This window comes from Chelon labrosus (genome assembly GCF_963514085.1).
Source record: "Chelon labrosus genome assembly, chromosome: 11".
In the NCBI taxonomy this organism is placed as follows: domain Eukaryota; kingdom Metazoa; phylum Chordata; class Actinopteri; order Mugiliformes; family Mugilidae; genus Chelon; species Chelon labrosus.
Genome location: NC_140344.1, coordinates 29,298,402 through 29,324,160, shown reverse-complemented (window position 1 = coordinate 29,324,160; position 25,759 = coordinate 29,298,402). Strand labels below are relative to the sequence as shown.

General features: G+C 44.1%; 1 protein-coding gene across 1 annotated transcript in view; it reads right to left on the bottom strand.

Moving 5' to 3' along the window:
* The window catches only part of zfpm1 (zinc finger protein, FOG family member 1), a 90,632-nt gene that overhangs the window by 28,032 nt on the left and 36,841 nt on the right, over window positions 1–25,759 (bottom strand). The window contains exons 2-3 of the mRNA XM_084555538.1: window positions 21,228–21,374; window positions 13,848–14,039 (exon numbers count right to left, since the gene is read on the bottom strand). Coding sequence (XP_084411664.1) covers window positions 13,848–14,039; window positions 21,228–21,374 — 339 coding nt within the window. The remainder of the gene's footprint in view (window positions 1–13,847; window positions 14,040–21,227; window positions 21,375–25,759) is intronic.

The following is a 25,759-nucleotide window of genomic DNA, read 5'->3' as shown; positions in this document are numbered from 1 at the left end:
CAAACCTAAAACCCACAACAACCTGTTCATCTGAGGCGTCCTGGTTATCGATATCAACCACACGGCCTCTCTCCTTTAGCTCTGGCACAATAACTACACACAGGTACACACCATCACACTAATACCTACCCCCCCACCGACACACACACACACACACACACCAATAAACCAACACACACACACACAAAGGCTTATCAATACAGACGCTTCAGCAGCCACTGGGGCGTCCAGGCCGCTTTGACGAGCCAACACAATAAAACAATCAGTCCGTCATTAATGAAATGACTAACGCAATTAACCGATGAGTGCTGCTGCTGCTGCTGCTGCTGCTGCTGCTGGTGGTGGTGGTGGTGGTGGTGGTGGTGGTGGTGGTGGTGGTTTGGGGGGAGGGTGGGGGGGAAAGGGAGAGAGAAGAGACTGTGCCAGAGAGACACTGTTGGAGAGGATTTATTTAGATCAGGAGGAAGAGCAGCAGCATCAACACCAACGAGGTGGATCAACACGTCCATCGATACGTTCGTCAGTTTCAGTCACACCTGGTGTCAAGAAAACCTGATTAATCCGTTTTAGGTAAAGGTCAGTGAACGCAACGTCTCGTCTCACGATGAAGAAGCAGATAAAATGTTTCAAGGAAAGGAAAAGTTTAAGTCCTTATTTTATTCCATGAGGAGTAAACGTGTTGGTCTGTATTGATGGTGGACGCTCTACATCTCCTGGTACGTTCAGCTTGGAAGGAAAATTAATTAAAGCTGCAGGTGGACTCTTATCTTAACTCAGAATGTGTCATATTATTAATAAATGCTTCCTTAAGTGGAAACTGTCCACAGCTTCAGGAAGAATCCAAAACAGTTAGGGTCCTACCTGAAGCTGTTAAGAGTTTTATGAGATGGTTTAGAAGTTTAAAATGAATATCAGTAGAAAGTAGAGCAGCAGATCCAGACTAGATCTTGGTTCTTTTCTTGTCCTACGTTACCGGAACTTTTAAAACTGTTTTTTTAAAGAAAAATTTAAATATTTCAGACGTTGACTTGGACTCCAGGAAGCTGGGATGAAGTCTGGTTCATTATTTCACTCGCTGGCCACTTCATTAGGTACACTAGAGAAGTCATTCTGATCTAAAACCTCCTTCAAGACTTTACAGCTTGTTCTAAGATATGGATCATCTCCCCAAGTCATGACACACACACACAACAAGCAGCTGTTCATGGTTCATGGAAGTTATTCTGGTTTACGGGCTAGTTAGCATGCTAATAGCCGCTAGCTAGCATTTAAGCATTTGTGTTTAGAGCAGCAACTATTTCATGCTTCATAATCCCAGATAAACACAGCAGATGAAAGCATCGTATCAGGGCTGCTGTCGTAATGGAAACCCACCGTCCAGTTCATTAGGTACACTCGTGAAGTCATTCTAATCTAAATAATGTTGAGTTGATGGAGAAACAGCGTCAGAAAGGTGGTAATTCACTAGCGTACCTAATAAACTGGCACTTTTATGCCTCACAGTCCTGGATAAACGCAGCTGATGGACACGTTATCAGGTCTCCACTGATAATTAAGTTAAAATGTCGAAGATTTGCAGCTTCAGACGTTTCAAAACTAACATTTTATGACCAGAACAAAGTGTTTTACATAAAACTGGAGCTTGTGATTTATTTCTGCTGTTTTTTTGGAGTTTAATTTAAGCTACTAACTGATCATTAACAGCTTTAGAGTAAAGGAGAGCTCAGTTATTTCCTCAGTTTAGATTTATCGTCCAATCAGAACGCAGCAAACATCCTCCCTGATTGGATGAAAGGCTGGGAGGGTAAAAAAACAGAAGGAATGAAAGGTGGAAGTCGACACCGATGTTCTTCTCTCTCCGGCCTAATTGATTTTTTAAAAAGACTATTGTTGATATCAAATGAGCACATCGCCGCGGAGCTATTGATTTTTTGACACCACACAACAGGAAATCTTTATCTGGGCGCCGCCGCGACCCCGAGCTAATAGGTGGGGTTTAACCTCGCCCCCCCCATCGCCCCCCAGCCTCGTGGGAGAGGCTGAAGATCTCTGTTTGCACACAGTGTCACATCCTGAGTTTATAAAGGTCTGAAAACATGATGGGATGGATCACACGGCTACAGCAGAACTGGATACGACAACTTTAGATTCTTCTATTCACGGCTTAGATTTACAACATGTTTACATATAAGATCCACCTTTTCATCTATGGATCATTCATCCATCCACTAGACGATCAGCTGTTTTAATATTTTCTTTTTAATGGTGTGAACTGAACTAAACATAAAGTCACAGATTATTAAACCTTCGTCGTCTGTTTTTCTGTGATGAGAGGATCTGTTGTCCTCTTCCTTCCTCATTTCTTTTCTCATTAACGGTCTCTCTCGTCGTTTCTAACGGCGTCTAATAAAAGGCCTCAATCTAACGACGAGCACGACCGACCACCACCACCACCACCTCCTCCTCCTCCTCCTCCTCCTCCTCGTCTTCCCTGATCTTACCACGCAGCACCCCTGGGTCCCCGGAGTCCGGCGGGCTGTGCTCGGCGGCAGATAGACGTTTTGCGGGGATAAGGCATCTCCTGCTCAGGACCACGCAATCATTTCCATTTTACCCTCTGTTGCACAGGCGAGATAAGACACCTGCGTAGCCCCGCTAATCAGATGAGCTTCAACAGAACTTTATCATTGACATTTACCACTGTTTACCCAACTAATTTCTCTTAACTGCACTGCTGAACTTTTATCTACAAAATACATACAGCGGCAGAAAAGAGCAAGAAGCAAACATGCAAATTCACAAATATGCGAAGAAAGATAAACCGAGGGGGCGAAGAAGAAAAAATAAAAAGAAGCTAAAAGCATTTTTTATTTTTTTCTGTTCAGAGGACGAAATGAGAACAGGTGACACAGGGCTACTGTTGATGAGATGAGCCCCCTCCTCCTCCTCCCCACCTCCTCCCCACCTCCCTGACTGAAGACAAACGACTGACATTCACATCCTGAAACTTCATTCTGGAGTTCAATCGTCTGACTGTCTGAGTTTCATTTATTCCAGATGAAAGACAGAAGGTTTGACATGAATGTTAAAGCAGCTCCACAGCTCTGCCTCCAGGTTCAGGTCTGACCTCTGACCTCTGACCTCTCCGGACTAAAACACCTCATTTACTAGTAAAGTGTGTTGGTGATTCTCAGAGGATGAACCCAGAGTCGAGGGGATGACTCTTTAAGACTTAAATGTTCAGTCTGGTTTTACTGGACTCTAGTTGTTCCTCTACTGATCAGAACCAGAACCAGACCTGGTGGATGAGGAGTAGAGGTTGTGGTGGTGGTAACCATGGTAACCTCTACTAATCATCATCAGGTGAGGAGTTTCCAGGAGGGACAGAAACATGGAGGTAGAAAAACATGATGAACCAAGATGGAATCAATGTGGACAGAGACGATGGAGACGTGGAGACATCTTGGTTGTCTTCTAAGACTCTACACATTCAGGACATGGAGGAGGAGATGGAGGAGGACATGGAAGAGGAGGACATGGAGGAGGAGGACATGGAGGAGGAACAAGTTCTTCCTCCTCATCGTTCTGCTTCTCCTTATCACTTCTTCATTCTCCTTACTCTTCATCTTCAGCTTCTCATCTTCGTGTTTTCTTATCCATCCCTTCCTCATTCCACTTAGTTTCCTTCCCCTTCTCCTCCTTCATTTTCTTGTTCATCTTGTTCTCCTCCTTGTTCATCTTGTTCTCCTCCTCCTCCTTGTTCATCTTGTTCTCCTCCTCCTCCTTGTTCATCTTGTTTTCCTCCTCCTCCTTCTTTATCTTCTCCTCCTTTCATTTTCTCCTCCTTCTTGTTCATTTTGTTCTCCTCCATCTTCTCCTCCTTCTTCATCTTTTTCTTCTCCTGTCCTGCTCCTCTTCATCGGTGAAGATGTTCTGATCTCACCTCTGATCAGGTTGAAGAGACATTCTTGACGTGTGAGACTTTAATGAGTCTTTTATTTATGAACATTCAGTGATTTATTTAAATTAACTGACGGCGTTTGTGTCTTGGTTCACGTTGAAAATAAAACGCGTGGACGTGGAGGTTGTTTCAGAGACGGTCAGAAAACGTCTGTGGAGTCAGGACTGGATGAGACGGACGGACATCTTGGAAATAAGTAAAGTAAATGTGATTGTGTTTCATAGCCGCTCCCACCTCTATCTGTCTCTGTCGTAGCCTGTCACAAATTGAAAGTGGAGACCTTCCAGAAACTAGCCCTGATAATCACACATAAATTAATTAGAAAATGTTTCTTGACATTCTCTACGCAGCACAGACTGGAGGGGGGTCGGGAGGGGGGAGAGGGAAAAAAGACTGAGGCAAAGCCACAAAATTAATTGTACGGTATGTGACTCCGATAATTAATTCAATCATTAATTCATGTCTGCTTTTACAACTTCCTTCTGGCTGCCGTGGAGAAAAAAGAAAAGGAAGAAGGAGGACGTTTCAATCGTGGCCGGTATCGGCAGCAGCAGCGGGGGCCGCGGAAAAAAAGTTGATAGACTCGCTCGACTCGTTCGGGGTCATTTAGAGGTTCAACGATTAAACAGGAGAGTCTGAGGGAAGTTTGTATTCGCTGCTGCCGAGTGTAAGGAAGAAAACCAGAGGGATAAACTCATCAGTGCAGCTGAAACACACACCAGGAACTCATTTTAAAGACAGTTAGAGTCTGTGGAACGATTACACAAGCTCTCGTCTCCAAATAGATTATTTTCCCTCCGTTGCTGCTGCAGAAACAAAACTCGGGAAAACAAGTGATTGTTGTCTAATAAAGGAAGGAAGCTGGTGAGAGAGAGATACAGAGAGAGAGAGACATGAACGTGATAAGGAAGAGATATTGTGAGGATGAGGGACATGTGTGAGAGTACTTCCTTCCTTTAGACGCTCCCGCTTCACAGAGAACCTGAAGATTTTAGTGGCAGTTAAAAATGTTTTAGAGCAGGAGACGTTAAGAGCTCCAAGGATGGATCAGACTGGGAACAGGAGGATGCCAAAAGACGCTACCTTCTGAGGATGCTTCATAAAAATAAATACAGGTCAACTACAGCAGCACGACGGCTATACGTGAGCAAGATGCTAAGATGCTAGCAGATGCTAACCAACCAGACAGCAGCGTCAGCGTTTTAAACTCTTCCACTGAGTTTAGTCCAGTTTAAGAACAAATAAGAGACGTTTAAAGCTCCAGTGATGGATCAAAGTAGGTTTTCAGATGTAGAGGAGCAAGGATGCATCGCAACGTTTATGTTCGTTTCAAATTATGGAGTAAGAAGGTGGATGTTTAAATAAAAACATAAATCCAAACCAACCAGACAGCAGCGCCAGGGAGCTCAGTCTGATTGTTCGTTGGCGGCCAGAGGACTCAAGAACTCAACAAACAAAAACTCAACAAAGACTGTCAATAGCTGACGCTAATGGTGATGCTAATAGCTAGCATAGCAACACCGCTTTCCATCAGTTTGTTTCTGCATATACAGACCTCTAAAACTAAATTTCTGTAAGTAGTGCGAACGTAATGTTCTTGTTTTTACCCCGTAAACCTTTTAATACTAGAATTGTGCACATTATAGAATCCATAAAAATACTGATAGTGGTCCGAACGGGACTCCCCAGGGAAAGTGTTGGAAGAAACCTTTAGCAGATCAACACTATGTATTAAATATATATAGTAAATAATTATGTGATCAACAGTATCATCAGTTCGGATGTTCTGTTTTAACGCTGTAGAAGATTTTATTCTGTAGAAATGTAGAGAAAATGAGAAGCTGCATTTTACTGAGAAACTCTGACAGATTGAGTGTTTTTTTTTTAAAGTGAGTTTAAACTTAATCTCACATGAAAACATCCCCATTTAAAAACATTTATCACAGCTTTCATTTCTCTTAGGGTAACACATGTTCCGTTGTGTCTCCCTAACAGCAGACTCATTATATTCCTGTCTTCTATCAGCCTGTATCTGTTTAATATTACAGGCAGTCATATCCAGAGGCTCCGCTGATAACTCGAATGTTCAGAAACACCTGCAGCAACAGGTGAACACGCGTCGCTGTAACCTTATCAGTCATTTCTGAGACTTTACGACGGTCTGGACGTTTAACCCGGCTGTTTTTTTACATTAAACTCTGCAGCGGCAGCTCGCGACACTCTAACGCAGCCGTGAGTGTGTTTCTGTGTTTGGAGGAAGGTATGCAGGATGTGGTGTGGCTGCAGGAGAGGCCAGGAATCTGATAATAGGCTGCTAATCAAGCGTGCCAATGTCCCGTCCTGCCACCAGCGCCAGGCCTGCCAGCGCCTCACAACTCTGGAGCTACTGGGCTGATAGCGGCCGGACAGAGCAGAGAAATGTTCCTTTAGATTAGGGCCTCGTGCCTATCAATCATCGGGGGGGAGGAGGGGGGAGGCATCACAGAGTGACTGGAGAGAGGAGATGGGGGAGAGTGTGACAGTCACAATATGTGGTGTAGATCAGGAGTGGCTGATGGAGACGAGGGCAACTTCTACTCTAAAATACACTCACCAGCAACTTCTATGTGCTGTTCCTAGTATTTTGGCCACCCCACTGTAGTCAGCGTGCCATGATCGTCCAGGTGAATCACCTCAAGGCCAGGCCAATCAGACTGCGTGGGGGGCGGGGCTTAATGTGGTGATAGTAGTAACAGTAACAGTAGTCATACTGAATTTGCTTACGACAAATTGGACCAAATTAATTGGCCCTTAGTCAAGCAGCTACAACTGGTTTGTGTAAAATTAAGGAAAAAGTGAATGGACTTTGGTCTGAGTCAAGTCTGAATATTAGAAGAAGTGTGAATGGAGACAACAACAACACTCAGCCTGACGTCTCCTCACACCTGAGACAGAGACAAACCCTCTGGACACATGACGGCCAATCATCGTCCCCGAGCTGTGACTGACAGGTGGAGCTGACAGGAAGCTCACAGGGGACGCCGTCCTCCTGGGAGACATGGGAGTCTGCTGGCTGCAGATACAGGATGGATGGATGGATGGATGGATGGATGGATGGTTGACACTGTCATATATCAACAATAAAAACTAATAACATGAAGCAAAGATGCTTAGCTAACTAGCGAGTATTAGCACGCTAACTAGCCTGTTGGTTGTGTGTGTGTGTCATGACTTGGGGAGATGATCCATATTTTAGAACAAGCTGTTAAAGTCTTGAAGGAGGTTTTAGATCAGAACGACTTCACTAGTGTACCTAATGAAGTGGCCAGGGAGAATAGATTAGTGGCAACAGTTCTGTCCAATGAAATGATCTTTAGTCACGAAACATTTGCTCCATAAAACTTCATCCCAACGTCCTGGACTCCACGTTAGAAGAAGAAGAAGTTTGTAGCTTCTGATCTCATCAGGGTTTTAGTTTGGTTTCTGTCGGAGGCTCATGTTTGCTTTGTGACTATTTCATGAGCTCAGTGTGTTTTTATTTCTTATATTTATTTCAGAATAATCTGCATTAAATAATGTTGAGTTGATGAAGAAGCAGCGTCTTAAAGGAGGTGATTCACCTGATGATCATTGTGGAGGATGGAGGTTGTGATGCTGTTAAACTGGATTAAATTAAAGTTTCTGTTATTTAGTTTCGCCCACTGAACACTATGACAAAATATTAGGAACACGTGTAATTGCTGGTCCTCAGTTCTGTTGGTTTAAAGCTTTTCTTTTGTTTTATGTGATTTTTCTTCTGATCTTTCAACAATTTCACGTTTCAAAGACTTAATCCAGCAGAATAAACAGGGTTGTTAATAGATTATAATATTTGAGCACATCATTTCTTCTTCTTCGTCATCATCATCTTCATCTCCTTCATCTTCATATTCATCTTAATCTTCTTCAGCATTGACGCCACCGTCTGTCATTTTGTCCATATCTCCCTCATCCCTCTATCTTCTTCACCTTTTTAATTTCTCTAATATCTGAATGGCTCCTCTTAAAATCTCTCATTGATCTTTAAACCATAACCTCAACTCTCTCTCTCTTCATTAGTTATCACCACACTCCAGACTCAGTCTTCTTCCTCGTCTTCTTCTCCCTATCCCTCTATCCCTTCTTCTTCTTCTTCTTCTTCTTCTTCTCTCGTTCTCATTCACCCTCTTTAACCCCGACCAGTCTGGAGATGACATCTGGCCCCCGACGCTGGGAGTCAACCGTCGATGCTCCTGTTTGACCAGATAACAGAGATAGTGGCTCCTCATCAGAAAGGGGAGAGGGTTCTTCTTTTAATCCAGGTCCCATTAAAAAAAAAATGCTGCGCTGCTTTTTAAATACTTCAACTTAAAAGCCTTAAAAAGGAAAGAAGAAGGAAAGAAGAAGGAAAGGAGCCGTCTGGTTTGTTCTGGAGCTGCAGGTTTGGATTTAAACGAAGGGAAGCTTCAACACAAACATCTGATCATGTCAAAGTTCAACCATGACGAGATCCAGCAGGAGGATGAAGGAGGATGAAGGAAGAGGAAGAAGGATGGAGGAGGAGGAGGAGGAGGAAGAAGGATGGAGGAGGAGGAGGAGGAGGAGGAAGAAGGTTGGAGGAGGTGGAGGAGGAAGAACAGGAAGTTTCCAGGCTGCAAACGCCGACGTCTCAGTCCCAATAAATGAGGCCGTCAGGACATCATTTGCATCCAGTGCAGCTTCACGCTCCGTTATAATTAAATACCGTATGATAACCCCCCCCCCCCCCCCCCCCCCCAACACACACACACAGGCTGGTAAATAATAATAACCATTATTACGCCTGCCATTATAATGCTTTATAGGAGGTGATTTAAATAACTCTGCTGAGGAGGATAAGGAGCGAGGAGTGCTGGGTTAGCAGGAAAACAGAGAACAGAGGGACAGGAGGAGGAGGAGGAGGAGGAGGAAGAGGAGGAGGAGGTGGTGAAGGAATTTAGCACAGAAACACCTTCCTCTGCAGGAATGTTTCGAAAATGTAAAAATATAATCCCATTAATTAGTTTAACTCTGTTCCCATCGTGAAGGTCTCTGCACCAAGACCAGACTGAAAACTAACGTCTAATGGGATTTTAAAAAAGCTGAACATTGTTCAATCTCCATCTTCTTCTTCTTCCTCCTCTGAGCTGCCTACGTTTATCAGCTGATCCTAACTGACTGAAGCCTAGTTGAAGTCCATGTTGACAGCGTTAGCTCTGAAGCTAGTTTTATGCTACCAGCTCCACCTCCACCACCAGGAGTTGATCTCTTCTGACCAGAGACGTTTTAATGAAGTCGACCCGACCCGAAGCGCTCCCCTGAGTCCATTAGGACCGTCTGTAATGTGGAAGATGCATTAGTGCCAACGGACTGGGTCTGAAGAGGACACTCTGAACTCAGACCAGACCTTCATCACGTCCACACAAGAGTCATTCATGGTCCTCAGAGGACACGTCCAGGTCTGACCAGACAACTAGAGGAAAACAAGACGAAAACCTGAGAGGAGGAAATCAATGAAATATAGGATGTACCCTGGCAACTGAAGAAGATGAAGGAGAAGAAGATGAAGGAGAAGAAGAAGAAGATGAAGGAGAAGAAGAAGAAGAAGAACATTGCTGAGACGGTCCCAGGACATGACATGTTTTAGGTTCCTTATAAATAAAGTTGGATTGAACTTCTGGATCTAGACGATGATGAAGATGATGAAGAAGATGATGATGAGGATGATGATGATGAAGGCCTCTGAGGTACCGCTGGCTGTCAGACTGTGTGTGGATCTCCAGTCAATGTCGAGGGATTACTGTGACACTCATTTACATATCAAGACTTTTAAGCAGCTAGGGAGAAAATAAGGACCCTCCCCTCCCTCCCTCTTCCCTCCCTCCCTCCTCCCTCCCTACCTCCCCCTCCCTCCCCCCCACCTCACCCCACCCGGCTGCTGCTGCTGCTGCAGCTACAAGGTCGTTGAGAAGATTTTATTATTTCTTTTCCTTCTCCTCATAATTTATTTTGCGTATCATGCAGTATGGACACACTGCAGATTAAAACGGCGGCTTTAGCACATCATGAAATCCCCGATAGGAGCCAGCTCCCACCTAGACTCCCCCCTCCCTCCCCCTCCCTCACCCTCCCTCCCCCTCCATCATCATCTTGATTGTTTCAGGACGAACAGAAACTGAAAATTGCTGAAGCCTCTAATCCATTCCAACTTATCACCTCTTTCATTTCTTTTTTTTTTTAAATGCTGCTTTAAAAGTCGACGTTTGATGGCAAAAAAAATAAATTCTGAAACTAAAAAGGAGGCGTGCTCGGTATCATCTGTGAATTTATTCAGATGGACACATAAACAAGTCATTACGCGGTGGCGGCGGCGGCGGCGGCGGAGCGGTGAGGAATGTGGTGTCCAGTAATGAGCTGAATTATCTCCAACGCAGCCACAGAGGATGAATTAAACGCTCTGTTGTTGTTTTCTCTCATTCATGTTAATATCGGCCGTGTGAACAATAATGACGACGCCTACAAAGACCGATGTGAATAAAAAATATTTGAATAAATGGGGAGATCCTTATCGCGAGGTTAGAGAGGGAAATTAAAACGCTCCTATCGAAGAATTACTGGATTTCAGAGCAGAATTATTCTGATTTCTCTTCGGCTTCCAACGTGTAATTAACAGAGTCAGCAGGAAGTTTAAAAGCAGATTTTATTTTAGAATAACTAAAGAACAGAGAAGCTGCACAGACGCATGAACAGACGTAAAAATAGGAAAGAGGAAGGAAAGAACGTGAACGTGTGTAAAAAGAAAAACTCTTTACTACTTTATAATAATACGGTTATCATAAACCTGTGGGGTTACAACTTTATTATAAAAACATATTCTGGCTCCTGAAACTTTAAACAATCACTGAAAATGAATGAATGGGAAACGAGCGTCAGAGAGCAGAGGATTTCCTATAAAGCATTATAATGGCAGACGTAATAATGGTTATTATTGTTTACCAGATCTGATACCGAGTCGTAACATCCTCTAAATCTCTACGACCTCCTTCATCGTCTGGTCAGAAACATTAGATCCAGATCATGACAGAAGCTCCAGCGTAAGGATTCTGCAAAATTTGCTATTTTTAAAACTGAAATATGTTTAAATAAATCAATTGAGGAAATTAGTACACGTGTTCCTAATATTTTGACACCGTATTCAGTGGGCTAGGCTTTAGTGTTTGATTGGATCCAGTTTAATCCTGCCTGTTTCTCTTTTATTCTGATCTAACTCTGTCATTTCATTATTTATTCGTTTGACTTCCTTGATTTGTAGAAGTCAGAAATGTTCCGTTTGCATAAAATACAATAAATAAATGAATTCCACTCAGTAATGAGAGAAGGTGTCAGTTGATTCATTAATAATTACAGCTTTAATTTAACGTCTCTACAAGAACTGCATCATTAGAAAAGATCATACCTCCTTTCTGACGCTGCTTCTACATCAACTCAACATTATTTAGACTAGAATGACTTCACTAGTGTACCTAATGAAGTGGCCGGTGCGTGTATTTTCCATCTGCAGCAGATAATTGTGAACGTTGGGGCAGATTCATTAATTTATCTTTTCATTTTGTTGCTGAAGCATCAGCGACATTTTCTCTTTGTAAAGATATTTATTATTCTGAAATAAATAGATTGAATAAAAACCAGACAGAGCTCCTGAAATAGTCATGAAACAAACGTGAGCTGGAGTCAGAGGCTCAGACAGAAACTAAAAACCTACAAACTTCAGCTTCTTCTTCTTCTTCTTGGAGTGAACGAGAGGAACGAGAGGAACGAGAGGAACGCCAGCGCTCCAGAGATAAAACCCCGTTTATTTCCATACCAGCCGCTGCACACCTGTCCTCTGAGTTCACGTCGTACCCGGGGGGGTTGAACATTTTTATATATGAGCAGAGGAAACGTTAGCAGCCGCCGTGACACCCAGGAAGAGGAAGAAACAATGAGAAGATGGAGGAGGAGAAAAAGATGGAGGAGGGTTTAGTGGGGTTGTTAGCAGTGATGGAGAGACCAGAGGAGGAGGAGGAGGAGGAGGAGGAGAAGGTGGATGGATGGAGGGAGGGAGGGAGGGAGGGAGAGAGGGGAGTGTGGTGGTGGGGGTGGTGGTGAGGGTGGTGGTGGTGGGGAGGGGGGGCTTGACGATAAGAGAAAAATTCAGACCGGTCAAAGTTTCCTTTTTGCCAATCGTGCTCCTGATAAAGACAGCGCCTGCTCCGGAGCTGATAGAGGGGCTATCTCTCTCCCTTACTCTCTCACCCTCCTCCTCCTCCCCCATCCCTCTCCCTCCCTCCCTCACTCCCTCACTCACTCACTCACCCGGCAGTTACTTTGTGAGGAGGAGAGGAAGAAAAAGAGCGAGGGGGCCGTATCAGTGCAGCATCATGGCGCTACCATCAACCAGCCACCGCACAGCAATTAATATCGCTCCAATTACTGTTAAAGGGACGAGGCTGGGACGGGACGATAATGAACACATCCTCTCCTCCCCAGCGCAGGAATTAAAACACACACACACACACACACGCACACGGACGGACATAAAACGTGCGCAGCTTGAAAAGGAAAGAATGGCAGATAGAGCGGTAATCTTCTTGCATTGTTTAACTCATTGAAGACAACAGTCAGAGAGAAATAAATAAACCAAACAAAGCTCGATAAGAAGGAAATAAATAATAAAATTATGGCGATTTACTTGTTATCTTCTCTTTGCCGCCTACGTGTGTGTGTGTGTTTGTGTTTCTGTTACGACTGGAATAAATTCTCCTCCGTCACGTTCACATCTGCAGGACGACACAACGTCTGGACACAAACACACCGTCAGTCTGCAGCTCTAAAGGCTAACAGCACGCTAGCAGGATTAGCATGCTAGCAGGGTTAGCATGCTAGCAGGGTTAGCATTTAAAGCTGCAGATTAATCTTGTACGACTTCGTTCACCGACGCTCAGTGAAAGGTTATTCAAACAAAGATGGCTGACAGAGGCCTCGTTCAGAAGCATAGTCTGTATATAAACATGGACACCACGTCTCCTCTTCCTCTCATTGGTCAAACTGACTCTATGTTCCCGGGGATACGGGCGGCGCCATCTTGCGAGTTTGGATCCAGAGTCTGATCAGTACGGTCTGAGGGCGGAGCCACGTGGAGCCGTGATATTGATGCCCCGCCCACACTTCCTCCAGACTCACTCATGTTTTAGTTTAATTAACACTACACTCTGCTCTACCTCCACCTGTTACAAGGAGATGTTGGATTATAGACTGGACTGAGTTTTTGAATTTTGTTTACAACTCTCACGGCCTCGCTTTACGGAGCAGTTGGCATGACAACGAACAGTCTGTTATGTCATATCCTGTTTCTATAGCGTCAAATAAATAACTAAAACTAAACTTATCCAAAAAAGAGACTCTTGAACATCCATCAACATTATATTAACTACCTGAAATGACAGAAACCACCGTTGAAAAAATGTATTTGACGTGTATTTTAGTGTTTTCGTTTGGCCCAAGCCCCTCCCACTAACATGGAGGGGGTGGAGCTAATGACCTATACTGCAGCCAGACACCAGGGGGAGCTCTACTTGATTCAGCTTCACTTTAGGGGAGCTGTTCCTCCGTTCAGACCTTGTATTAACGTCTGGTCACACCTCCATTAAAATAACAAGTACCGTCGGATCAGAACCATGAACAGCTGTTTGTTGACTTGGGGACATGATCCAGATTTTTGTGTTTCTCTGTGTTGGTTGAAACGATGAATCTAAGCGAGACGTGACAAGACTCTTATAAGAACAGAGTCCGTTAAAAGACTAAAGAGCTGGACGGTTAAACTGAGACTGACCTGGACCTCTCCACGATGACACCTCCTCGTCTTCATCCCTGCCGTCATGCTCCTCCTCCTCCTCCTCGTGCTGCTCTTCATCCTCCTCGTTGCCGCTGTGCGTTTGCGCTAGCTCCTCCCCTTCGGCGTCTTCGCCATCAGGGCCTCCTCCTCCTCCTCCTCCACCACCTCCGGAGTCGTGCGTCCTCGGCTCTGAATACACAAAAAAAACAAACCTTTAAACTCAACGGTCGACACGTAGAGCAGCTGATTAAAGCGTTTCCTCTCCACGTAGAGACGGTCCCCGCCCCGCCCCACCCTTTGTCTTTTTTCTCGGTGTACTCGTCTCCTCCTCCTCCTCCTCCTCCTCCTCCTCCTCCTCCTCCTCCTCCCGTGCTCCTGTAATCAGCGCTGATATTCCCGCCATCGATCGAGCTGATTACGCGCTGATCAAAGGCGTCCATGTTGGCTCCTGCACGTGGCCGTGCGTGTGTGTGTGTGTGTGTGTGTGTGCGTGCGTGCCTGGATGTAGAAGTGTTTATCCAGAGAGCGTATATAAGATACGCGAGGCCTGAACTTTGGCTGCTCAGCTGGTATCAGCGGGTTCATCGCAGCGCCGGGTCCCTCCCTATTAGCGAGACTCGTGATTAGTTGAGATTAGATTAATAGTTGCATCACAGCGGCTCCGTATCTGACCTGAACATCTCCTCTGCTCTTACACCATCAGCAGACCAAGGGTTAGGCTGAGTCAAGAGCTGACGGCGTGGAACCGGATCACGTGGAGGCCGGACATTTAAGAGACTTCGATCGATTCGTCTGATTATCTGATTACTTCGTTTTATCAGCGCCTTTTATTTGCTGAGGCGGCAGAACGCCAAACACTCACTGGAGAAGAAGAAGAAGAAGTAACTGCTGCACGGCTCTGAAATGAAACTGACCGAGTTACCGTGGAGACCAGATCAAAAGATGTGATCAGATACAAGAGTTCACACCAGAACATCTTCACTGATGAAGAGGAGCATCACATCTACTGGAAACAGAAGAGGAGGAGGAGGAGGAGTTGAAGGAGGAAGAGAAAGAGGATAATTTAAAACAAAGAAGAGAAGGAGGAGGAGGAGGAAGAAAGAATAGAGAGGAGGAGGAAGAATAAGGCAAAGGATAAGGAAGAGGAAAATAATAAGAAGAAGGATGTGAAAGAGGAGGAAGAGGATAATATAAAACAAAGAAGACAAGAAGAAGGAGAAGAAGAGGAAGAAGGACGAGGAGGAGGAGGTGAATAAAGAGGAGAAGATGAATAAGAAGAAGACAAACAGAAAAACAATAGAAGGAAGAACAAGAGGGAGGAAAGGAAGGAAGAGGAGAAGAAGGTGGGGAAGAAAAATACGGAGCTGGAAGAAGAGAGAGCAGGAAGTAAGAGGAGGAGAAAATGGAGAAGGAGGAGAAGGAGGTGGAAATAGAGGAAAGAGGAGGAGCAGGAGAATGAGAAGGACAAGCAGAAAGATGGAAGAAAGGGAGGAAAAGAAGGAGAAGAAAGGGGACAGGAAAGAGGAGGTGATGTAGTATTATGTCCTCCTCCATGTCCTCCTCCATGTCCTTCTCCTCCATGTCCTCCTCCTCCATGTCCTCCTCCTCCATGTCCTCCTCCTCCATGTCCTCCTCCAGTCCTGAATGTGTAGAGTCTTAGAAGACGACCAAGATGTCTCCACGTCTCCATCGTCTCTGTCCACATTGATTCCATCTTGGTTCATCTTGTTTCTCTACCTCCATGTTTCTGTCCCTCACCTGGTGATGATTAGTAAAGGTTACCATGGTTACCACCACCACAACCTCTACTCCTCATCCACCAGGTCTGGTCCTGGTTCTGGTCCTGGTTCTGGTTCTGGTTCTGGTTCCGATCAGTGGAGGAGTAGTAAAGTTTATCTGGAGTCTCTCTGTTGGGAACTGATTCTACTGCCTGGCCAATCAGATTGAGTGGGCGGGGCTTAATGTGGTGTCTCTGATTGGTTGGAGGACTATCCCAGTTGAAGCAGGGATATAAAACACATCCCATAATGAAATCCAACAGTAGTGGGACAGTGGTGTCCATGGAGACTTCAGACTTCATCGTAGCAGCGCTCTACGTCTCCTCCTTCCTCCTTCTGTCCTTTGTCTGGTTCCTCCTCCCCCCCGTCCCCGTCCCCGCCCCCGTCCCGTCCCCGTCCCCCAGCCTCCACCCCGATAACACCTCCGCCGTCTGCACAAAGGCCGTGTTTACCCTCGCATTCCCGCTCCGATAAAAGCAGCGATAGCGCCGATCGATGCCGGGGCCATAAACGCCTCCGACCGACCACGTGACGCTCTGGCAAACATCTGCATCGTCAAATAAATCATCCAGTTTCATGTCACGTCCACTTCTCAACCATAACCCCCCCCCACGCCTAAACAGTGCCATTATTTTCAGCTATAAATCACATTGAATGGCACATTGATTTTATCCTGCAGGGGGCTGGAGCGAGGGAGGGAGAGGGGGAGGCAGGGAGGGGGGAGAGAGGAGCTGGAGACACAGTTATTGCGTTTAATATTATCAATATTATCTCCCATATCATCTCAGACAGGGAGGCAGGTATCAGGAGGAGTCGACAGACACTTTTCTGCCAAACCCTCTCCCTCCCTCCTCCCTCCTCCCTCCTCCCTCCCTCTCACCCACCTTCCCTCCCCCCTCCACAGCGAGACAGTCTCCATCAATCTGATAAGCTGAACTTCCTCTGTCACACCTGCAGGGCAAAGTCACCCAACAATCTGTCGCCTCCTAACTTCTGCAGCGCTCCGTGTCTCAGACGTTTGGTTTTTAATTCTGTGTTTTGTTCTGAAGCAGCGTTGAGTCGACACGTTGGTCAAGATGAAGAGAAATAGAATAGAATAGAAAAGAAATAAAAAGAACGTATGAAACCAAAGCTGAACCAGAACCTTCATGGAGACTAGATTTAGAGCAGGACTGGGTTCACTAGTGTACCTAATGAAGTGGCCAGCGGGTGTAAATTTAAGTTGTATTTCCTCAATAATGATCTTTGCTCTCAGTGAGGTAGAGACTTTACAGCTTGTTCTAAAATACGTATCATCTCCTCAAGTCATGACGTCGTTCTACAAGTGTACCTAATAAACTGGCCAGTGGGTGTAAGTTCCTCACATTTTTAACTGGTTTTAATAAAATGTAAATAGTTCAGACGTTAACTTGGACTCCAGGACGTTGGGATGAAGTCTGGCCACTTCATTAGGTACACCATTCTAATCTGAGTTGATGAAGAAGCAGCGTCAGACAGGTGTTGATTCACCTGGAGGACGCTTCTGTTATTTGGCCCCGCCCACTGACTACTATGTCAAAATATTAGGAACACGTGTCAGGCTGAGTATCGTTACTGGTTTCCTGGTTTCGGTTCTGGAGGTCTGTGGTGTTTCTCGTCTTAAACCCTGACACTGCTCTCAGAGCTGGAGCTTCTGTCCTGATCTGGACCTGAAGGTTTAAAACCAGAGGACGAAGGAGACGGAGGACGTTTAAGAAGATGATGGGAGGATTTTTTATTTTTTTTTATATGAATCAATATTGGATCTTTCCGATTATTTCTGATCAATCTGAACGGGAAAAATGGGTTTATTTAATTCTTAAATCCAGTCCTAGATGAGACGTTATTGATGCCCGTGGAGAGATGTAGACGTTACAAAAATACAAGATAAATACAGAATAGAGTCAGAGCTAACGACGTCATATTTACTGTGACGTCTATTCTACGTGTTTATAATTAGATTAGATTAGATTAGATTAGATTAGACTGGTCAGAAGCTCCAACTCTGACTGGATTTAAAAAGTCTGAGGACAGAAACAAAGACACACTACTATAATTCAGTCAGTTCCCAACAGAGAGAGTCCAGACCAGCTCCTGGACGTCTTAAATCAGCCAAATGATCCCAGTAAAGGTCCCAAACATGTCAGAGAGGAACTCATCAGGAGCTGCAGACGATGCTCGACTGTTTCATCGGTGGAAAAAACCTAAAAAACTTAAGAAGCTGAAATATCTGTACATGAATCAATGCTGCAGGAACTCAGCAGCGTGCTTGAAACTCATTCTGGGAACACAGCTGTACTACCTCCCGATGCGTCCTCGATAAGACAAAGTGTTTAATTGATCAGAGTTAGAGCAGGGACGCGAACAGACACGTGTTGACATCTGAAACCAGAGGAATCTGTTTCTGCATCACCCTCTCGTCTATCTAATCAGATTCTGATGAAAAGAGAGAAGAAAAAGAGAGAGAGAGAGAGAAAAACAGTTTAGAGAATTTCCCCGTGATTGGATGGAACGAGGCCGCGACAATTAGAGGTCAGAGGGAGGTGACGTGTCGACTTATCAGCGGCAGCACCGGATTTTTATCTTGTAGCTTCCTGTGATGCATCGATGCCATCGCCTGCTATGAAAGAGGGAACTCAAGTCGCCGCGGCAACAGTAGAGAGATTCTGAGAAGAGAGAGAGAGAGAGAGAGAGAGAGAGAGAGAGAGACTAGAGAGTTTCTCAGACGTTTATAACCAGTGTCTGATCAGCCACAACATTATGACCACTGACAGGAGACGTCAATAACATCGACCATCTTGTGACAGTTCAATGTTCTGCTGGGAAACTTCTGGACCTGGCATTCATTGGTGTGGATGTTACTTAGACATGTAGCACCCACCTAGACCAGACCAGACCAGGCACCCCACCTAGACCAGACCAGGCACCCCCACCCCACCTAGACCAGACCAGGCACCCCCACCCCACCTAGACCAGACCAGGCCCCCCCACCCCATAGCAATGACACTCCTTGATGGCAGCAGCCATCCCCAGCAGGATGCAGCCTGACACAGACACACACACAAAAACACTTTAGGAACAACTAAAAAAAAAAACATGAAGAACAGCACAAGGTGTTGACCTGGCCTCCAGATTCACTAGATCCCAAACTGATCAAGTATCTGTGGGATGATCCACAGAGGCCCCTCCCCTCAAAGACCCCCCCCCCCCCCCACTAACAACAGGACACCCTCAGAAGGCCCATGTCCATTCTCTGATGAGTCACCTGCACAATATTAGGAAGGTGGTCATAATGTTATGCTTGACTGGTGTGTGTGTCTTCCAGATGGTGGATAAGACTCCTCCCCCCCTCCCCTCCACTCACCCCCCTTTATTAGCCAGGCCCGTCCTGATAAAGACCTGGTATTGATCCCAGGTTGAAAGAGCAGGTTCGTCAAACATGGCTGATTTACAGAGGACTGATAAATGGCAGCGCCGGGCAACCGAGGAACCCCGGAGAGAGAGAGAGAGGGAGAGAGAGGGGGAGGGGAGAGAGAGAGAGAGAGAGAGAGAGAGAGAGAGAGAGAGAGAGAGAGAGAGAGAGGAGTAAATCAACAGAGTGATGTGGAGGGAGGAGGTGTGTGAACACAAACAGAGAAACAAGGAGCAGAGTCAGTTTGTTATCGACTGCTCCTCTCATGTGTGTTCAGACCGACTCCTCTTCCTCTTCTTCTTCAATCTAACCCTCCACCTCCTCCTCCTCCTCCTCCTCCTCCTCCTCCCCCTCCTCCACCTCCCCCCGACCTCAAACACACACACACTGGCTAATCTCTAATCTCTAATCTGGTCTCGATTAGCACCTGACAGAATTTCCATGGGTTTATCAAAGCGAGCCGAGCAACAGACGCTTATCACCTCCAGCCCCAAAAAATTTCACAAGAGCAGGAATATTTGAGATTAAATAAAAAACACACACAGGCAGAGAAATCTTGAATAAGTCAAGAGAAATATGAGTGAAAAACTCTGCTATCAGTGAGGGAGGGGGGGAGGGGGGGGGGAGGCAGGGGTGAGGGGCGGGGGGGGAGCACTGGAGATAAAAGAGGGACAAATATGGAAACCTCCAAACGGATCAGGAGACGCTGCAGAGACGCTGCTCTTTGTCTCTGAGGACACGAGTCTGACGCCAACAACCACCAACTGACACTGAACATCTGGAGGTAACCATGGTAACCTCCTCTAACAGCTGGAGGCACAGCTGCTCCACGTGGGGTCAACATCAGGTGAGGAGCCACCAGGAGGGACAGAGACCATGGAGACGTGGAGACATCTTGGTCGTCTTCTAAGACTCTACACATTCAGGACTGGAGGAGGACATGGAGGAGGACATGGAGGAGGAGGAGGACATGGAGGAGGAGGACATGGAGGACATGGAGGAGGACATGGAGGACATGGAGGAGGACATGGAGGAGGAGGACATGGAGGAGGACATGGAGGAGGAGGAGATGGAGGAGGACATGGAGGAGATGGAGGAGAAACAAGTGCCCTCCATCTCCTCCTCCTTCTTTCTTATCTTCTCCTCTTTCTTCTATTTTATTCTCCCTCCTGCTTCTCCTCCACTTTCATCCATCTCCTCCTCCTTGTCCTCCTCCTCCTCCTCCTCCTCCATTTCTCTCCTCCTCCTCCTCCTCCCCAACATTTCTTCAACCTCCTTCTCCTCCTCTTTTGGTGTTTCTTCTCCTCCTTCTACAATTTCTCCTTTGTTTACATCTCCTCCTCTTTCTCCTATGTTCTCCTGCTTTACTTTTTCTTCTCCGTCTTCACCTCCTCCTCCTCTTCCTCCTCCTCCTCCTCCTCTTTTATTTCTAGTAGATGTGACACATGTATCTGATCACATCATTTGACCTGGTCTCCGTGGCAACGGGTCATCTACGACCACAGTCACTGATTTAAAGTTTTCTAAAATAAAATATAAATGTAATAACTGAAATTAAATTAATAAAATGAACAAAATAAATAAAATAAAATAAAATAATCAAACTACGATAAAATAAAAAATGTAAAAAAAAAAAAAAAAAAATTATATAATTATATATATATAAAATTATATATATATATATATATATATATATATATATATATATATAAAAATGTAATAACTAAAATAACATGAACAAAATAAATAAAACCAAACTATAAAATAAAAGATAAAAAAAAGACAAATTAAGAAAAAATAAATAAATTTAATAACTAAAATAAACAAAATAAATAAAATTAACCAAACTAAGATAAAAAAAATAGAAAAAAAATAGAAAAAGTAACAAAAATAAAACAAACTAAAATAAACTAAAATAAATAAATAAAATAACTAAAATTAATTAACTATGATAAAATTATTATTATTTTACTAATATATGGCATTTATGACGTCTGTTGTGAAGTGAAGAATCGTCTTGTGGTGAGACGTCTTTATGAAACTACACCTGAGTCCAGATGTCTCTTCTGGACGTGTCCGTAACTCTGAGGGGAACCTCTCTGAGGGGAACCTCTCTGAGAACCATCTGACCCAGGATCAGACCGGGCGTCTAAAACCGACCCTCCTCACCTTCGTTGTGCAGCGGCGTGAACGGCCGAGGGCTGCAGCCGTCGCCCTCTGCAGAGTCGTCCTGGTCCGAGGCTCCTCCGTCCTCCCCCGAGAGGCTCAGGTTGTCCGGCGTGTTCTCCTCGCCGCCGTCCAGGTCTCCGAGGGAACCTGCAGGAGGAGGAGGAAGAGGAGGATGATGAAGAGTGTATGTGAGCAGAGGACAGCAGGTCGACAGTGGATGATTGTTCCGAGGAAGAGGAGGAAACAGGGACAGCCTCTCTTTTTTTAATTTTTATAAGTGGACTCATTGAAGAGAACGGTTTCAAGCATTGGACACGCTCAACGGTTTAATCCACAAGATTAATAGCACGGAGCCAAGGGGGACCCCGGGGCCAAATTACAGTATACCTAAAAACTGCAGCTAAAAGAGTGATTAGTGCCGGGCTGATCTCTATCAATTACAGTTTCATAATCCCTGCTGACCAGAGTAATTATACAGGACTTTTCATCTATTTTAGCCCGTTTGAAGATTACATCCTAAAAAAATAAAATAAAAAAAGAAATGGAGTCAGTTAATGTGGATTTAATGTGACGGATGTTAAAGGCTCCGAGTGGACGCCGTCGTATTTATTCTGTCAGAGGACGAGTTCCTTCCGCCTCATCTGCATAATTACATAGATTATAATTACACATATATACATATATAGACAGAGAGCCTATGGATTATCTTTCCTCAACAATTATAAAATATTTATTATCTTTCCCACAAAATAAAATATGTGAAAATAACATAAACTAAATTAAATTAAAATGAAAAAGTAACTTAACTAAATTAAAACAAAATTTTAAAAAAGTAACTGAATTAAACTAAATAAAAAAATTTATGAAATTAAATTTAAAAAATAAATTAAATTAAATAAACCAAACTTAATAAAATAAAACAATAATTTTACCAAAATAAGACATTTGTGACGTCTGTGCTGGAAAAATGAAATAAAATAAGTAAAATAAACTCCATCCTCATTAATGATTGAGTTATTAGAAACCAGGAGGAGGCAGAGTGAGGTCCCGAGAGGTTTCCCTGACGGAGTTATTAATTCAGGGTAACCAGTTGTTTAAGAGGATTAGAGCAGAGATGTGCTGCAGACGCTTCAGAGGCAGAAAACAAGACGTGCCTGATGGTGATGTACTGGAAAGTCAAGGAGGGTGGGCGCACGTTGTTCCTGAGTAACTAAACCAGAGTGAAATTAACACCCAGAGAACCCCACCCCCCCACCCCCCCCACCCCCCCTCTCCTGCCTCCACACAGACAGGTTGTAAATTAATTTTCGCTCGGTTGTGTCGAACCAACACGGGGATTGTTTCGGAGCTAAAGCCGTGACTGGGGGGCGTATATATTTACAATGCTGGAACAAAAGGAGGCTATAATCTATACAAAGCGCACAACAATACCCGTGAATAAAAGAGGCTTGTAGAGGAAGAGAAGGGAGAGGCAATTTTTCTAATTCGGTTAATTTCACTTCCAAAGCAATTAAAAAGCAGGAGGAGATAATGCTGGGAAACAATCGCCGGCTGACAAAGTGTTTCTGTCTTTGTAAATGAAACATCTTTAGGCTAATTTCAACTTCCACGCCTGCACGGTTCACTCTAATTTCAGATAAAATTAACACAGCTAGATTTGGACCTTCATAATAATATAAAAAAAAAAAAAAAGAGCAGAGGAGGAAGAAGAAGAAGAAGAGAATCGATCCTGTACACAATATTTTTAGAATGAGGTCTGTCGAGCTTTGCCAGATCTAATTTTCTGTATCTATAAGGACATTTTCATACAATTAATTTTCCTTTAATCATAATTGTACAAAGGGACTTCTCTGTGTAAAATTTCCAATTATATTTCCTGTTTAAAATGTAAGTTTGACTCGATGATTTCTCTCCCTCATTACGGCTCTGGTTTAATGAATCAATCGCTGCATCGCTGCTTTCACACATCAAATGGAGCCGGAAAAAGTTTCAGCTCCACTTTCTCTCCTCTTTCATCCAAGGAGAAATATTCCCTCTCTCCTCCTCTTCCTCCTCCTCCTCCTCCTCCTCCGGTCTCGGAGGCTTGGCGGAGAGGATGGCGGGGGTCTGTGTGATAAGTTCCACTTGGTTTTCCACTTTTAAAGTTTAATTGTTACGCCGTGATATCCTGGAAAATTGGACTGAAGTGTGAGAAGAAGAATAGACGACGTTAAGCCACACGAGGCTCTGCAGGAGGGAGCTGGGCTTTCTAGGATCTGCAGCCTGGAGGCCACGCTCAGGCCTGCGTCAAGAAAACTTCTCAGCTGATGATGAAAACTTCCAGAGCAGCGAGGAAAGATCAGGACTAGAGCTGTGAGGAGGCGCTCTGTATTTACAGGTCACCAGAGCTGTGAACAGCTGAGGGTCAGGGTTAGAGGCTGACCTCTGACATGAGACGTAAACCGTGGGACGGGTTTCATTTTTAAAAATGATATGATGGAGGAAAGAGAAAAATGAGCAAAGATTCAAGAACCAGACTGAGATCAATACATTACATGTGTATTTATGTGTTTAGATCCTCAACAGATACGTAGAGTTTAGTTTAGAGTTAAGTTCAGTATTTTACAAAGTAAAAATCATCTTTTCTATTAAAATAAATAATAAAAAATAAATAAATAAGTCTTAAAACGTTGGTAACAGAAAATATATAATAAAATTAAATAAAATAATTATTTTCCCAAAATATGAATATCAATGTCAATATCAATAAAAACATTAAATGAAATTAAATTATTATTTTTTATTAAATAAGACTTTTAGTACCAATGTGTTTAGGTTGGAAAAATAAAATAAAATAAAATAAAATAAAATAAAATAAAATGTAATTTTATTTAATTTTATTTACATTCATTTAATTTATTTTAATAAAATAAAATTACAATAAAATAAAACAATATAGACTAAAATAAAATAAAAATGGCCTGAAAGAAACTAATATATAAAAAAAAAAAAATGTAATTTACTTTAGTCTATTTTAAAAAATGCCCCCAAACATAGACTAAAATATAACCTCGTTAATGTTCATTATTTTTACTTGACGCATGTCACATGATCTCCATCAATCACCAGGAACAAAGAGTCTGTTAATGGATCAGCAGATAAACACCAGAACAAATCATCACCAGGAAAACCAGTCAGTACTTCTGTCTGTTCTTTTCAGCATCCACTGCAGCTGAGCCAGAGTTCTTTATTTGATGAGATCGAAGCCGAGACATTACCGAGATCAGGAAACGGTTTGGAAATGAAGGATAAAGTTAAGATGGAGGCGGGACGGCGCGGAGCTGCAGGACTTCTTCAGCCGTCTCGTCTTCCAGGCAGAACAAAGTGAAGTGCAGCTGATGAAGGCGCCAAAGATACTGCTTTATTAACTCTCCGTCCACATCAAACCTGCAGCGAGCCGCTCGCTGATTAAACACAGAGACAACACACATCAAACCTGCGCGCTCAACAAGCTGATTAAACAGACACAAGCCTCGCCGCTCTCACGCTAATAACCCGCCCGCCGCACAAAAAAAAAACACATCGGGCCTGAAAGCAAGAGAAAGAGAGAGAGAGAGGCGAGGCTTGTATCAGGAAATCAGAGACTTGTGAAGAGAAACATTAAAAGAGGATATTTAGAGAAAGAAAGGAGGAGAAGAGGAGGATGTGTGAGCTCTCGAGAGGGAAGCGAAGGCACCTGACACCGAGTCACGCTGGAGAGGAGCCACTTATTGATCAGAGCCGGAGAATCACCCACCGCCGAGGAAACACTTTTAATCAACTTTGCACTTTAAAACAGTTTCCCTCAGCGCTGCACGGCTCCTTATCACGGCTCCACGGCCTCCACCTCCACCTCCACCTCCACCTCCACCTCCACCGGCTGCTCCACGCATCGACCCGTCATACATTCAGCCTCAATAAAAATCAGCTTTCTCTCCTCGGCCGTTAGCATCTGAAACCCTAAGGACTTATTGATCCCCACAACCTAATGTGATGTTGATAAAGTACCCAGAATGCAGTGGGGGGGGGGGGGGGGGGGTGACAATGGTGGAAGGGTTGTCAGTCCTGTAGGACGGCTGACCTCAATCAATCCTCTCTCTACAAAACGTCTCTTTGATTTTCTCAGACTTGTCACCAGGGCTGGTTTTATGATTCACATCCGTCTCCATTTGATATCGATTCATAAATATCTGAAAATATCTAGAAATCTAAGAAGAAACAAAGGAAAGCAGCAGGTGTTTCATGTCAGAACCTGCGTCTGGTCTGTCCTGATGACTAAGTGTGAAGGTGGTGACCGTCTCTCTTTTAAATATCTCATTTGATTTGACAAAGATTCACAACATTACAAGATTCCACATGGATTAGACCAAGGAATGTGTTTGAAAGGCTACAGGTGAGAAGAAGGTGTGAACAGATACAGGCCAGAGAAGAAGGAAGACAATGAGAGTAGTCAACGAACACGACATGAAGCTCCTTGGATTTAAAAAGAGCTGAATGAAAGTAAAGACACATGA